The sequence below is a fragment of the Apus apus genome, chromosome 9, assembly GCF_020740795.1.
Source record: "Apus apus isolate bApuApu2 chromosome 9, bApuApu2.pri.cur, whole genome shotgun sequence".
NCBI lineage: Eukaryota > Metazoa > Chordata > Aves > Apodiformes > Apodidae > Apus > Apus apus.
In genome coordinates this window covers 10,603,299-10,617,206 of record NC_067290.1, presented here as the reverse complement: position 1 = coordinate 10,617,206, position 13,908 = coordinate 10,603,299, and the positions used below count along the sequence as shown (strand labels likewise).

Sequence of the window (13,908 nt, the reverse complement as noted above, 5' to 3'; positions counted from 1 at the left end):
TCCCACAAAAAAACCCAAAACAAACAAACAAAAAAGCTGTAATTGTTTCTAATTTAACACCAGGCTTTTCCTTTTTCTACTTTTACAAGTAAAACTTCATTAAATATAACATAAAAGTCTCCATAGCAAGACTGCACAGCAGTTAATGATTAGCTCTGCTGGATGACTTTGTGTACTTTCTAACCTGGTTTTAAATCATATTCACCTAGCCACAAAAAGGCAAAACCAGCAATATATCAGCTTCTTTTTTTTTTTCTTTTTTCTTTTTTTTTTTTAATTATAAATGCATCTATGAAGTTACCAATAATCTATTAAAATGCATAAAAGAAATATCATGAAGTGATTTCAAAGTTGAAGCCATTTGCAAATTCAAACATGCTGTACAAATAAGTTTTGCTTTTTTTACTTAGAAAAGTGAGAAGTTTATGCAGCCTCTTGTTTGACATACAATACATTTTTAATGTTTTTAAGTGAATGGAAATTTGGAGTGATGCTCTTGATTAGCCCTGCTCTGAAGACACAAATTGCTTAACCTGCAGGAATAGTTTAAAGTAGGACAACTTTGGTCCAAACATATTAATCACAGAGAGCAGTTCAAGAATATGCTCTTTTTTTAAACATTGCACAATGGCTTGGTTCAATTTCAGTGAGCCCTCACAGTACCCTTAAACATTTAAAATCGGCCACTGACTTATAGCACCGAGCTTACCCGGTCTCAGAAAGTCAGGGCTGATCATGCTCTTGCTTCTGGAGGAAAACTGGGGTCAGCAATGGGGTTTTTTTTTGATTGTTCGTTTGTGTTGGTTTTTTTTCAAGACACAAGCAGGAGCACCGGGTCCTCTTGGTGACAAGAAGACCCTGGGTATTTAGGGATAGAAACACTTCCTCGATAAAAGCCCTGGTGGGTAGCGGAGGAGGACACGACCAGGGTAAAAGGAGACTTCTCGAGGGATGCTCCAGGTCAGCTCAGGAGAGCGGGACAGGGACAAAACAGGCCCAGCCCCGCCGCGGTTCTGCTCCCGAGGACGTTGTCTGCCTGTTCTGAGAAGACAGCAGCGGCCAGAACCAAGGCAAGCAGGGCCAGGAGGGCGCCCTGGTGTGTGACACAGCGCGGGTAACCGCAAGCGCAGAACGAAACCTTTCCTCGCCTCTTCCCAGCATCTCCGCCTGACGCCTCAGCGCGGACACGCCCCTTCCTCTCCCCGCCCTCCACTCACCTCCCCAAACCGGGGGCTCCCCAGGAGGCGGGCCCCGCTCCCCCCGCTCCCGGCCCTCCCGGCAGGGACCGGGACGCGCCGAGGGGCGCGGAGCAGCAGCGCGCGCCGCTCCCGCCGGGGCGGGTGGGGCAAGCAGGGCCGCGCGCTCGCGTCCTCAGACAGACGGTCCCGCCCACCAATGACGAGCTCGCAGGTTGGGCAGGAGAACCAATAGGACGGCCAGGCGGGCCGAGGGGCGGGACATCCGGCGCGCAGCGGGGCGGGGCTGCCGTGGCGGGGAGGGGAGGGTCCTGTCAGCGGGCGCTGCGGTGCGGGAGCTGCCCCGCGCAGAGCCAACCCCGCCGCCATGCCCGGCATCGACAAGCTCCCCATCGAGGAGACGCTGGAAGACAGCCCTCAGGTACGAGAGGGAAGATGCAGCCTGGTGGGTGGAGGCCAGATCCGGGCCAAGCCGTGGGCGCCGGGCCTAGCGCCGATCCCCTCTCGCCGTCTCTTCCTTATTTCCTCGGGGAAATGTGCTGGGGAGCCTCGGCGGCGGTGGGGAGGGAGGGAGGAGGGGACCCCCCCCAGCAGCGGGGCAGGGAGGCGGCGCCCGGGGCCGGCAGTGACCGCCCCCGCGATGCCCGTCTGTGCGGCGCTGCCACCGCGGCTGCTGCCGCCCCTTCTGCCCCTCTCGGGTGTCCTGCGGGCTGAGGAGCTGCTGGTAAAGCAGCGACCTCGGTAACGATTTCTCAGAGGTACCGTGCTTCGGGATCGGGCAGCAGGCGGCAGCTTCCATTGACCGCCCCACGTCCCCACCCCCGCATTTACGTGCATCACTTATTTTGGAGACCTCATCTTCGCTTCTCAAGACGGTTTTCCTTATCTCTGTACTCTACTAAAAACGCATCAAGGTTTAACAGACACGTATGAAAAGCAGGTTTTATCACGACGGTCGTTAGTGCTGTGAGCAGGTGGGGGACGCGGGGTGCTGAGAGGCCTTTAATTGCTCTGATATCTTCGCTTCCATTTCTGCCGCTTGACCTTTGTCAGTGATGCCATATTATTCTGCACTGGCATTTCTTTCATGCTGCTGTTAGGCAGGAAATGCTTTGTGCAATTGCACTGTTTCTCTTGCTGGCAACAAAACCAGCAAGCACGTTCTACTGTGCTTCCTAGATGAGGAAAAAAGTTTACAATATATTTTATTACAGTCTTTTTAATTAAGATCCTTGTTTGGCTGCATTGTTTATGTAGCTGAACAAGACTTCCTATATTGTAATAGCATATGCCTTGGGAAGAGAAACTCTCACTTGCTTAATAGAGGATTTTAAGCCCTAAAGTGACAACCATTTTAACAAATGTACATCAAGTGGAGGTATGACTTAGAAAAGGCACCAGAAAAAGGCTATGCAGAAAGGCTGTAATTGCTTTGTAAAGGACAGTGCCCCATATAGCTCAAATATTAGATCTTAGATGAGATCTAGCCTGTAGCATCATCTCTGGCCCAGAGACTAAACCTGATGTACTCTCATGAAGAGGATAAGTTTTTGGAAGTGTTATAATAATAATGGTTTAACAAAATTATCTCTTGAATGTCTGTACTCAGTACATGGAAGTCAGAACTATTCATATTTATAGGACATGTCAAATGTTTGATGTACTTAAACTATTAGATTTGCTGGTATCTTCTTCATCTGTCAGTCAATCTTGTATTTCAGGTGAATTCTGATTAACTACCTCTTAAAAGAACCTAACTAGGTCTGTAGTCTTCTATTACATTACTCCACATCTGTTTTCAAATTAGTGCAATGAAAATGGCAACAAATGTCGCTTGAAGAAATGAGAAACCTTGCTTCCTTTAGGAGTTACCATGACTTTATGACGGATGTGTTCATGCTGTAATATTGAAAATTATCATCAACCTAGGTCTTTGTTTATTGCTGAATTATGGACTGGAGTTTTGCACCTTTAGACTTGTCTCAGACACTAACTTCAGGTATATAAACATCATATTAAACAAATGCAGCTGAGGGAAGGAAAGGCTTTTCTAAAATAGCAAAACCCATTCATTTCCTCTTGTTGCAGGATAACAATCTAACCTCTGTTTCCAGACATAAACCAAATGCCACTTTACATTGTCTTTTGCTATGCAAAACAGTGCAATTTAATTATTAACTTAGGACATATACACATACTCCCTGTTTATATATATATGCTTAGAGAGAGTTTCTGCTCAGACTTATTTGCATTCCCAAGGCATTGCACAATAAAAAAGCCAAAAGACTTGACAGTACAGGCTCTCTCATGTCACTGACACTACCATACATACCATGACACAGAATGCTTAACAGTTCACTGACTTCTAAATAGGTAGTTTCTTTCTGCAGCTTATCACTGGTAGTTTCTAGTGTACCTGCTCATACATATGGAATGAAAACATCTTAAAAACATGCAAAATTATGCCAGGTTTTACTAGAAACATAAGTAAACAGTTTTGCTATTTTTCTACTAAAATAATCTTCTATAACTTGTTTACGGTTTCAGGTTATTTCCTTTCCATCTGTATCACACACTGTCAGTTTGAAGTCCAGACATCAGTAATTGATATTTTTATAATAAAACAGAAATGCTTTTATTCTGCAGTGTTCACTTTTAAACATTAAGCATAATCCAGAAACTTTACATGATACTCCTTCAAAATTACAAGTTCAGATTTATTTATGTTCAGGTTTAAAGGTCATGAGTATATAATTCAGTGGTTATGGTACTATGTAATTTTTTCTTTTGCATTCTTTCATATATGTCTCCTTTAATGGGAGAGCCACAGCTATTAGGATGACACAACATGTTGCCACACCTGGAAAACATTTGAGTTCTCCTCCATCTCTTTCCTCCTCCACCCCCTTTTCCACTTGTTTTATAAACTAGAACCACCATTAAAGTGATTTATTGTGTTGATAATGCTGTTTGATTATTCTTTTTTATTATTTAAGCACCTTATAGGCATTACTTATTATGATCATATTTGTGAGACAACCAGGCATCTACTTCTAGTTAAATAAAAGAATTTCATGTAAACAATTGTTAAATAATATACTTTATATGGGTTTAATATGTACTCCTTGATTATAATTGAAAGCAGAAAATCAGGAAAATAGCTGAAAAAGACTTCCATGCCTCAAGGGGAGATGGACTAAAAAGTTTAAGTCATTTCAAGACAAGTCTTTGACATAGCAAGAACTTATAATAATAACCCCCCAACATAATTCCCTTGCAGTGCAATTCAGTGCTTTTCACTAAACTCATCAGGGAGGTGTTCTTGATGTCCACACCTGAGTCTATCTTTCATTCTTTTCCCAGGTCTGATAAGTTCCTTCCCATCCTCTTCGAGGAAACTACAGTTATTTAGCCTGTAGAGTAAGTCTACAAAGACTAAGAAAGTCTACAAAGACTAAGAAAGAGAATTTCCAATTTCAAGTAACAAAACTAATTTTGGGGGGGAAACAGTGCTATATATGTGCTATTCTTTCACTTTTCTGTCTGGACATGAATTTTAATGTAAACCTAAAGCACACTCCTCTTGCTAAAATGTACTACCATTAAAGGGTTTATTTTGTGGGTCTTTCAAGTGATACTCTTGTTTCTACATCCAAGCATCCCAAGAAATATTTTAGATTAGGAAAAGCAAATGTAGTGTGCACAGAATTATAGGTACATTATCTGCGTTTACCCTTTTGGGATGTTGTCTTGGTGGAAGGAACTCCTCGTGGTGAGGAGTAACATTGCTTCCAAGTGCAAAAAGGATGCAAGAACACTGAGTCAGCATCTCATTTAAGCTTCAGGATAAATTATGCCTGAGCAACCTGATTGTCTTCTCATACCAAGTCAGTAATTTCATTACAGGGAAGAGATGTGGATGTCATTTACCTTGGCTTAAGCAAGGATTCTGACACAATCCCTGGTAACATCCTTCTGGCCAAAATGGAGAGGTACAGACTGCAACCTGGGTGGAAAAACTGGCTGGATTGTTAGACTTAAAGAGTAGTGTTCAGTGTTTTGAAGTCTAATAGGTTGGCATTGATAAAGAGGTTGATTGTGAGGTGGATGCTGTTAAGCACCTTCATCAGGGATGCAGGTAGTGCAATAGGATGCATAGTCATTGAGCTTGTGGGTGACACCACCTAAGGCACAGACTGACTGGCAAACTGGAGTAAGGACAAAAGACAGATCTTTTAAGTCCCTTTCACCATGGGGTGGTGAGGGGGAGGGACGTATCTAAAGAACAACAAGATGTATGTTGTATTGGTTTGGCTATGTTCCTCAGATCACAGAACTGACTGTAACTGCACTGCAGAATAAATGTGTATACCTGGCATGCTATTTAATACCAGTCATCTTTACCCTTTTCCTTAGGGATGTACTATAGTGGGTCCTGCTGTTCCAACTTTTTTATATGCTTATCCATCTCCCTTGATCCTTTCCTATCTGAAAATGTATTAACCTGGAGAGAGGTTGCAGTAATAGTGAAGCTCAGCTTGAGTTTCTTTAGGATTCTCTGGCATGCAACATGTATCATTCCTGTGAACTATGTTGGAGGGTTTATAAACTTTTCAGTAATGAAACCTGCAACAATATTGTTTAACTTCAAAATTGTTACATTGAAATGCTACTTTGGTAAGCTGACATGTTAGTATTTTGGCTGTTTCATTTTTACAGACCCGCTCTTTGCTGGGAGTATTTGAAGAAGATGCTGCTGCAATTTCCAATTACATAAATCAGTTATTTCAAGCCATGCACAGAATATATGATGCACAGGTAGCGTTGATGAAATTCTTGAATGCATTCTAAAGCTTTGAAACCATGTTTCATGTCTCTTGCTTTTTTGAAATTATAAGCATGTTTTTTAAACGTGGAATTGAAATAAAATAAGAATTAAATTATTGTTTTTCGTTATGTTTTGGAGTGGTGAAGACTAAATTCTTGTGATTTCTTTTGCAACAGAATTTCCTATGGCAAGTAAAATATCTTACGGTCTCCCAGTAGTTTTATTGTAATACCCAAGTGTTTCTACAAATTTTCCCATCATGATCTTAGTGTGTATAATAGTAAAGTACCAAGTAAGAGACTATTTTTTACCTGCAATATATTCATGTTTCACTCATCATCTGATAAGTAACTGCATTTTTATGCCAAAGGCTGAATCTGTTTTGTGGTTTTTTCTGAAACATTGAATTTATGGGTATTTTTAAAATTTGTATAAAAAATCAGTAAAAACTCAAATAGTTCACATATTCTCTTGCTTTTAATGTTTTTATTTTACTGTTGTTTTTACCATAGTTATTAATGTGTTTCTTGTCAGTTTCGTCAGCTTCATAGTTTTATTTTACTGTCTTTCTATTTAGCTTTTAATTCTGTACTTTCTTCTTCAACTGCATCATGAAAGATGAAGTTGTTCTGTACCATGAATCTGCTAACTAGGTCCTGTTTGTGTACAAGTACCAAGCAGTTTGTTAGCAGGTAGTACTGAGGTTCAGTGTAATGTTTCCTTTACAGAAAATAAATTCCTAATACTCAGAAACTAGGGCAGCTAATTTGAAAGAAGTGAGTGCAACTATGCACTGCATAATGTGAAAAATAAAGGAATCAGGGCACACAGTGCAGGCTGTGAACTTGGTTGAACTGATTACCTGTAACTCAGTAATGTTAGAAAAATGAAAGGGCAAGATGCTTAGGGTTTCTGAAAATCTTTGGTTAGATTTTAAGTTCCACATCTGTGATAGCTTCCTCTTCAATTATGCAATTTAAAAATATTAATTTAAATGAAAAAGTAACAAGCTTGGGTTTTTGTCTTTTTTTTTTTTTTTTAATCAGAATGAATTAAGTGCAGCAACTCATCTGACTTCAAAGCTTCTGAAGGAATATGAGAAGCAGGTACCGTGTAAATCACTGTTGTCTATGTGTGGTCAGGATTACGTATTTTTCTACTCTTTTATCTCTCAGAGCACAATGTAGAATGTATTTAGCTTTAGTCCATATCAAATGAACAGCTGTAGCTGGTGGCTCGAATCTTTGTCAAAATAATCTACCTTCATGTTAGTTCTTTCAACTAAAACAGAATAAAGTTTCCCGTACCATGATGAATATTAGTAAGTTCTGGAACATTTTACTTTTTAATCTCTGTTTTGGGGATTGTTTAGCAGTCTCCATTTAAAAACCATACTTTACTACCTACAGTAGTCCCATTAGAAAGGGATGGAGAAACAGAGAGATGTAGAGTGTCTTTACTTTGGCCTCCATCAAGGTATTATAGCAGTAAACTTCTTTGGATGATTTAGAAATTTCACACGGTCACATAACTTAAGAGCTAAAAGTTTAAGATGAACACCAAATACTTCTTAACTTTTGATAATTCAGAAATAATTTGCAAAGCTGGATAAAAATCTTCATAGATGTAAAGTCTTCATATTTCCTGATTTAAAAAAATAAAATCTATTAATTGATTTATAAAAATCAATAAATTAGATTAATCTATTTTTAAAATAGATGTGTTTTTTAAATGAGAATTGTTTCTTAGTCTTTTCCTCCCCAAAATGTTCCTTCTTCACAGGACAGTAAAGAAGTCCTTCAGTGTATCTTAACTGTATAATATTTTAAAATAATGGAGTACCTAATACATTCATAGATATGATTAATACAGTTTTGTGAGTGGCAGAAGACACTGCAAACAACACACCTCCTTTTATTTTCTTTTAGCGTTTTCCACTAGGGGGAGATGATGAAGTTATGACTTCCACTCTACAACAATTTGCAAAAGTAATAGATGAGGCAAGTACTTATCTTTGTTTCGCTTATTTGGCTAATGTCACCATGTATAGACTTTAACTTTCTTAATTATTCCAGCCTTTTCTATGATAAGAGGTACAGAATTTGCTTTCATAATAAGGCAACACCTAGTTATATCCTGCAGCACTTATTTCATAAGTTGTATAACCTGAAGATAAAGAATCAGCTCAGCAAAATGAGGATACGTGTTTGTTTGAGAAAGAATGTAGTTTAACTTCCTGTGGATACAGCGAAAAACCGTTACAGTATAGCAGTTGGAAACTGTTTTTCTTGAGGGTTTTTGTATTGCCTGATTTCAGATACCTGACTGACAAAGGAACTTCCTGCTGTGTTAGAGACAGAGACTAGCTCTTCCCAAAGGCAGCCTAGCACCATTAAAATCTTAATCAGGATTTATCCTGTGATCCCTCTCCTTACTTTTAACACTACTTTAACAGCATTTGGGGAGGAATCAAGAATATGTTTGTTCTACCTCTGCAACCTGTGAAAGATGGTCTGTGATGTAGTTGGAGGGAAACTGGAGAAATAAATGAACTAGTCATCAGAATGCATAAGGCCATCTTCTGACATGATCCAGTAACTTGGAATAAAGTTGGAAAAGTAGGGACAAATACTAAACTCTGAAGATCTTCTGTAAAAAAATAATAATGAGATCAGTAGCCTAGAAAAGAATATCTGCAAAAGAAGGAATGTGCAAAATTATGCTTGAATTGTAGATGACATCTTTGAGTGAAATTTATGCCAGCCTTTTGTTTTGGTTTGGTTTATGTCAGCACTGTTTTCCTAAAATTTCCTTTTTCTCTTGTCTTTTACAGCTCAGCTCTTGCCATGCAGTACTTTCAACTCAACTTGCAGATGCAATGATGTTTCCCATTACCCAGTTTAAAGAAAGGGATCTAAAAGGTAGAGTGCTCCAACAAATACTGGTTTTATCTGCAGCAGCAATAATAAAAATGTAGCATTTAATCTCAATAGCTCTTTATAGTTAGTGATTATACTACTAACTAACTTTGTAGTTACATGATTCTACATCCATGCTGGTAATACAAGTGGCTTCTTATTTGCCATCTTATTTGCATGCATAAGATGCTTCCAACTTATTTTATAGCAGTTGTATCTTATTCTGCCTGGTCTAAAATAATATTTAATGTATCTAATTATGATGGATTTTACTCAAGATGATAAAGTGAATAGATCTGTGTAGCACATGGGCTTCAGATATAAATTATAAGAGTTGTTCCCAAATTTGTTTAAATCCCTAATGTGAACATCCTAGAATGGTTCTACCTATCATATGAACATTTTAAGTCTAAATGGATATAAAAATTCTAACTCTTCCCTAAGTCTTTTAGCTGCTTATTAATCTTGGAAAATAATTATTTGGCAATAATTTGTTGCAAACTTATGGATTAAGTAGATGATGCTTTTTGAGCGAGGGAACATGAGCATCTCAAGTCTAAAATTACTCCTCAGAACCTGGAACAATCTCCTGTTAACATTTACTGAAAAGGCATCCCTGAGGCAATAACTGCAAATTAAATTTTCCCCCTGAAAATCTTCAGCCATCAACTGATGTAGTATTTAATGATACCATGCTTCTTTATGGACTTTGTAGGTACTTCTGTGCTCTTTTCCATGCTTTGTTGTCTTCACTTTACCATAAAGTTGGACATAGCTCTCAGTTTATTTTGTAATACGACACAAAGCCACAAGCAAGATGAGAACAACTGCTAGGTTTTGTACTGTTTTCTTTTCCTGACACAGGCTAAAAAACCATCTAGAACAGAACATGACTTATTTTAGGCAGGAGGAATCACAATGTGTTTGGGGCTTTTCTTTGATCCAGTGATACTTCCCCATCTCCTGTGTTTCTGCTTCCCCAGCTCAGACCAGAAGTTCCTCCTTAAATTATTACAGTACAGTATCTTTTTGGGTAAGCTGGACTACCACATAGATGATACTCAGGCCCTATGTAGGAGCAGACTTTCTTGGCCAGATTGTGCCTGTGCTGGTAACTCAGTATGGAACAAGGTGCAACCTGCAACTGATCAGAAATGAAACACTGCAGAGAAATCCTAATACATAAATGTTATGTTACTAACAACTTATTTAAATTGTACTATGTTTTTTTGTAGAGATATTAACTCTAAAGGAAGTTTTCCAAATTGCAAGCAATGGTAAGTGTGAAATACTTAATGTTCTAGATAATTACAAGACAACAGTATTATTGTAGATTAGGATTGTAGATTTGTACTCAGACAACCAGGGGAGATATTTGCATGGCTTAAAGTGACTAACTAAAGTGATTTTTTTTTTCAGTGATATTTAGGCACCCAGCTTCCCTTGGTTCACTTGTAAATCTCTGCTTTGTGTACCAAAGTGTTAAAGCAAATTGACAGCATTAGTATTTTTTAGAATACTTTAAGTGTATATCTAATTATTAAATAATTTAGGATTATGCTATAAAAATTACTAGAAATAGTAAGGTGCTAGCTTACTTCTTAAAGTCAGGACTGGATTAATAAACAAATGTCACCTCCCTTAAATTAGTTTGATAGTTTTTTTCCTTATTGTCAGAAGTTACATTTTCTTAGCTAGCTCTACTATATCCTTGTAGAGGACATATTCTTTAAGGAAGGATTAAGTATGGATTCTGCTTCTCTTAATGTAAATTGCTTCCCTGCTTTAGAAGCAAGAATGGTTAGATACAGGTTTTCATAATGGAAAGTTGTCTCTACCTACAGAAAGTTTCTGTCTTTGAAGAATATTAGATGTTTAGGGAAATTTGGCCACGTTGACATTTTTCTTCAGCCCAAGTATTTGTGGCAGTGCAGTAATGATAAACAAGCAAAAACAATTAATAAAAGTTTTGATACAACAGAACTTTGCATTTAGCTGGCTGTGCAACACTCAGTGATAGAAAAGGTTTTCTGCTCTGTTTCTTAAGTCCTGAATTTATCAAAATGATCATGAATTCTCTCTTGATTGCTTAGACCATGATGCTGCCATTACCAGATACGGTCGGTTGTCAAAAAGAAGGGAAAATGAAAAGGTTCGTAAAAAACAAAATACTTAATATAAAGATTTTTAGAGGAGAGAAGAAATAATTTTCATCTAATACTTATATTTATGATGTAAGGCAATGTATAGGGGATTCCACCTGAAGCTTGATAGTTTATATTTTAGCAGTAGAGACAGTTGGCTTTAGAACAGAAAATCAGGTTTCCCCAATACAGGCCTGTCTTGTAACACTGAAAATGGTCTAAGATGAACATCGTGATACTATATTAAATTTATTTTTGTAAAGAAATAATCATACTTTCTGGGGATAAAATAATGCTGTATTTCTTTTTCATGTACCTCTCATGTATAAGTTAGATAAACAGAATTGTAGAGTAAAATATGTATTTGGTGATGACAGAGGGTAGAACGTGACTGTGTTGTTTTTTCCATGCTGGCTATAAAGCTGTCCAGAAGGCGTGTGATGGATAACAAGTCTCAAACATTCCTTCTTCCTCCCCTCCCCCTGTCTGTGTCTCTTTAGATCAAGGCTGAAGTTACTGAAGATGTATATACTTCCAGGAAAAAACAGCATCAGACTATGATGCATTATTTCTGTGCACTAAATAGTCTTCAGTACAAAAAGAAAATTGCCGTGCTAGAACCTTTGCTAGGATACATGCAAGCTCAGGTAACTTCAGATTCGGAAAGAAGGCTGATGTACTGAAATCCATTGCAAGTCCTTTTTGCAATCCAAGGAAGCAAATGGAGAAAAAGACATACCCCATCCTCATCCCTGCAGCTGGCATAGCTGCTGCCATCAACACTGTCAGTAGCCAGCAGTAGTATTTCCCACTCAATACATGAATATCATCATGATATGCCCTCCCTCCCATCAGAGGATCTTCTAGGAAAGTTTTGGTGACAAATAAAAAGGTCTGATTCTACTCCAAACCCAGATGGCTACATTTAATGCACTGCCTGAACTTCCATTGCTAGGTACTTTTTTCCACTGGATTGCTAATGGGAATAGCTGATTAAAACTTACATGAATGCAAGTCCACATGGAGGTTTATCTTCTTGGAAAGTAATGTGGAGACAGTTAGACTCTTTCCTGTGGCAGCTATTCTGAGATGAGATAATATTTTTATTGAGAGGCTTTGGTGGGACTGAGGGATGAAAACAGATTTCTCTGATAAACTGTAACCTCCTGTGGTTTCATATGTTATTACTGTGAATTTATTAATGACTGAATTCTCCCTTTTTTTTTTTTAAGATAAGTTTTTTTAAAATGGGTTCAGAAAATCTTACTGAGCAATTAGAAGAATTTTTGACCAATATTGGCACGAGTGTACAAAAGTAAGTTGTTTTTTATTGAATTTTCAACTACTATCAAGCCAATTATTTAATTAATAAATTATCTTTGTTAATAACACATTGTTTACCCTAGCGTTCGCAGGGAAATGGAGTGTGAAGTAGAAAACATGCAACAAACTATAGAGGACTTGGAAGTAGCTAGTGATCCACTGTATTTGCCTGATCCTGATCCTACAAAATTTCCTGTTCATAGAAATCTAACCCGGAAAGCTGGCTATCTCAACGCAAGAAAGTAAGACTAACTTGTTACCTAGACATTCCAGAATACTTTACTTTGAGAAAGAAAAGCTAAAAAAGTTATGTATTATTTTTCTGAATTTAGCTGTGCTGATTTTATGTGTTTAGTTGAGTAAGTCAGATAGGAGCTGTTCTGTTTCTTTCTTTACACTCTTTCACTTAATTAGTATTAATTTCATTGTTACACTGACAAAGTGTCATTCAGGTGCAGAGCATGGTTATCCTGGTTCTGGTCTAATTTTGTCTGAATTTTCACATCATAAAGAATAATTAAAGTTTAGTAGAGTGTGATTTCACTGGATTGTTACTGTGAAACAACCAGATGCAGCTTCCAGGATTGTTACATAAATACATGTTAAAGCTTTGGGATTCAGGTTAGTAAAAAAGTAAGACAAGTTGGAGATACACAAAACAAAACATCCTCTGTTAACAGAAACACACTTTGAAAATGGCCTTCTCAGTTTCATGAGGGAGCTGTCACTCTATTGCTAATTTTTATAGTTATTAAAAATAAGTTGTAACGCTCAGAATTTTTTTCTGTAATTTATATAATAAGCTTGAAGGATGTTATTAAAAATGTAGACTGCTTTTTAAGCAACAATTAGAGTAACATACTCACTGAATGAGGCATGCATTTCTGTAGTAGAACACAACTGCAGCAATTGATATTTAAAGGAGTATCTGAAAAAAAGGGAGGCAGTTGCAAATACTATTGACTGTTGTTTTCAGATTGTTCCTCTTCTGTTATTGGGGGGGGGGGGGGGGCGGGGGGAGCAGAAACAAACAAACAAACAACACCCAAAAAACCCAACAACAGGCTTTAAGAAAAATGTTGCAGATCTTGTTGAATGGTACAAAATACTTGCAAAATTGAGGTATCTTATATGACTAAGCTAATGCTTAACACAAAGTTCTTCAAAACTTAGTCTTAACAATCTAAGTGCAAAGTTCAGAGGTCTTACACATTATATTGATAAAGCATATAATTTGAATATGCATTTTGTGTAAAGCACTACCATAAAAGCTGATGGTTAATACTGAACTACTTAGACTTTTTTATTCTAAATCAAGTTTCACACAATCTAGGAAAGCAACAATTCAATGTATTCTTTGCCAGCAGTAGGTTTAGAATGAAAAAAAATAACTGACAGAAAGACAAATTTAGCTGTAAAGCTAACTTAAAACATTAAATGAGGATAAAAGTTTTCTTAAATGTCTAGATGGTTTGTACCAAATAATTATTTTCTTTCTT

General features: G+C 37.8%; 1 protein-coding gene across 1 annotated transcript in view; it reads left to right on the top strand.

The window, feature by feature from the left end:
* Positions 1-1,502: 1,502 nt before the first annotated feature.
* The window catches only part of APPL1 (adaptor protein, phosphotyrosine interacting with PH domain and leucine zipper 1), a 28,034-nt gene continuing 15,628 nt past the window's right edge, over positions 1,503-13,908 (top strand). Inside the window, exons 1-10 of the mRNA XM_051627121.1 lie at positions 1,503-1,617; positions 5,916-6,014; positions 7,071-7,130; positions 7,953-8,024; positions 8,858-8,945; positions 10,178-10,219; positions 11,036-11,094; positions 11,587-11,733; positions 12,319-12,401; positions 12,493-12,651. Of these exons, the coding sequence (XP_051483081.1) occupies positions 1,564-1,617; positions 5,916-6,014; positions 7,071-7,130; positions 7,953-8,024; positions 8,858-8,945; positions 10,178-10,219; positions 11,036-11,094; positions 11,587-11,733; positions 12,319-12,401; positions 12,493-12,651 (863 nt within the window). The 5' untranslated portion in view covers positions 1,503-1,563. The remainder of the gene's footprint in view (positions 1,618-5,915; positions 6,015-7,070; positions 7,131-7,952; positions 8,025-8,857; positions 8,946-10,177; positions 10,220-11,035; positions 11,095-11,586; positions 11,734-12,318; positions 12,402-12,492; positions 12,652-13,908) is intronic.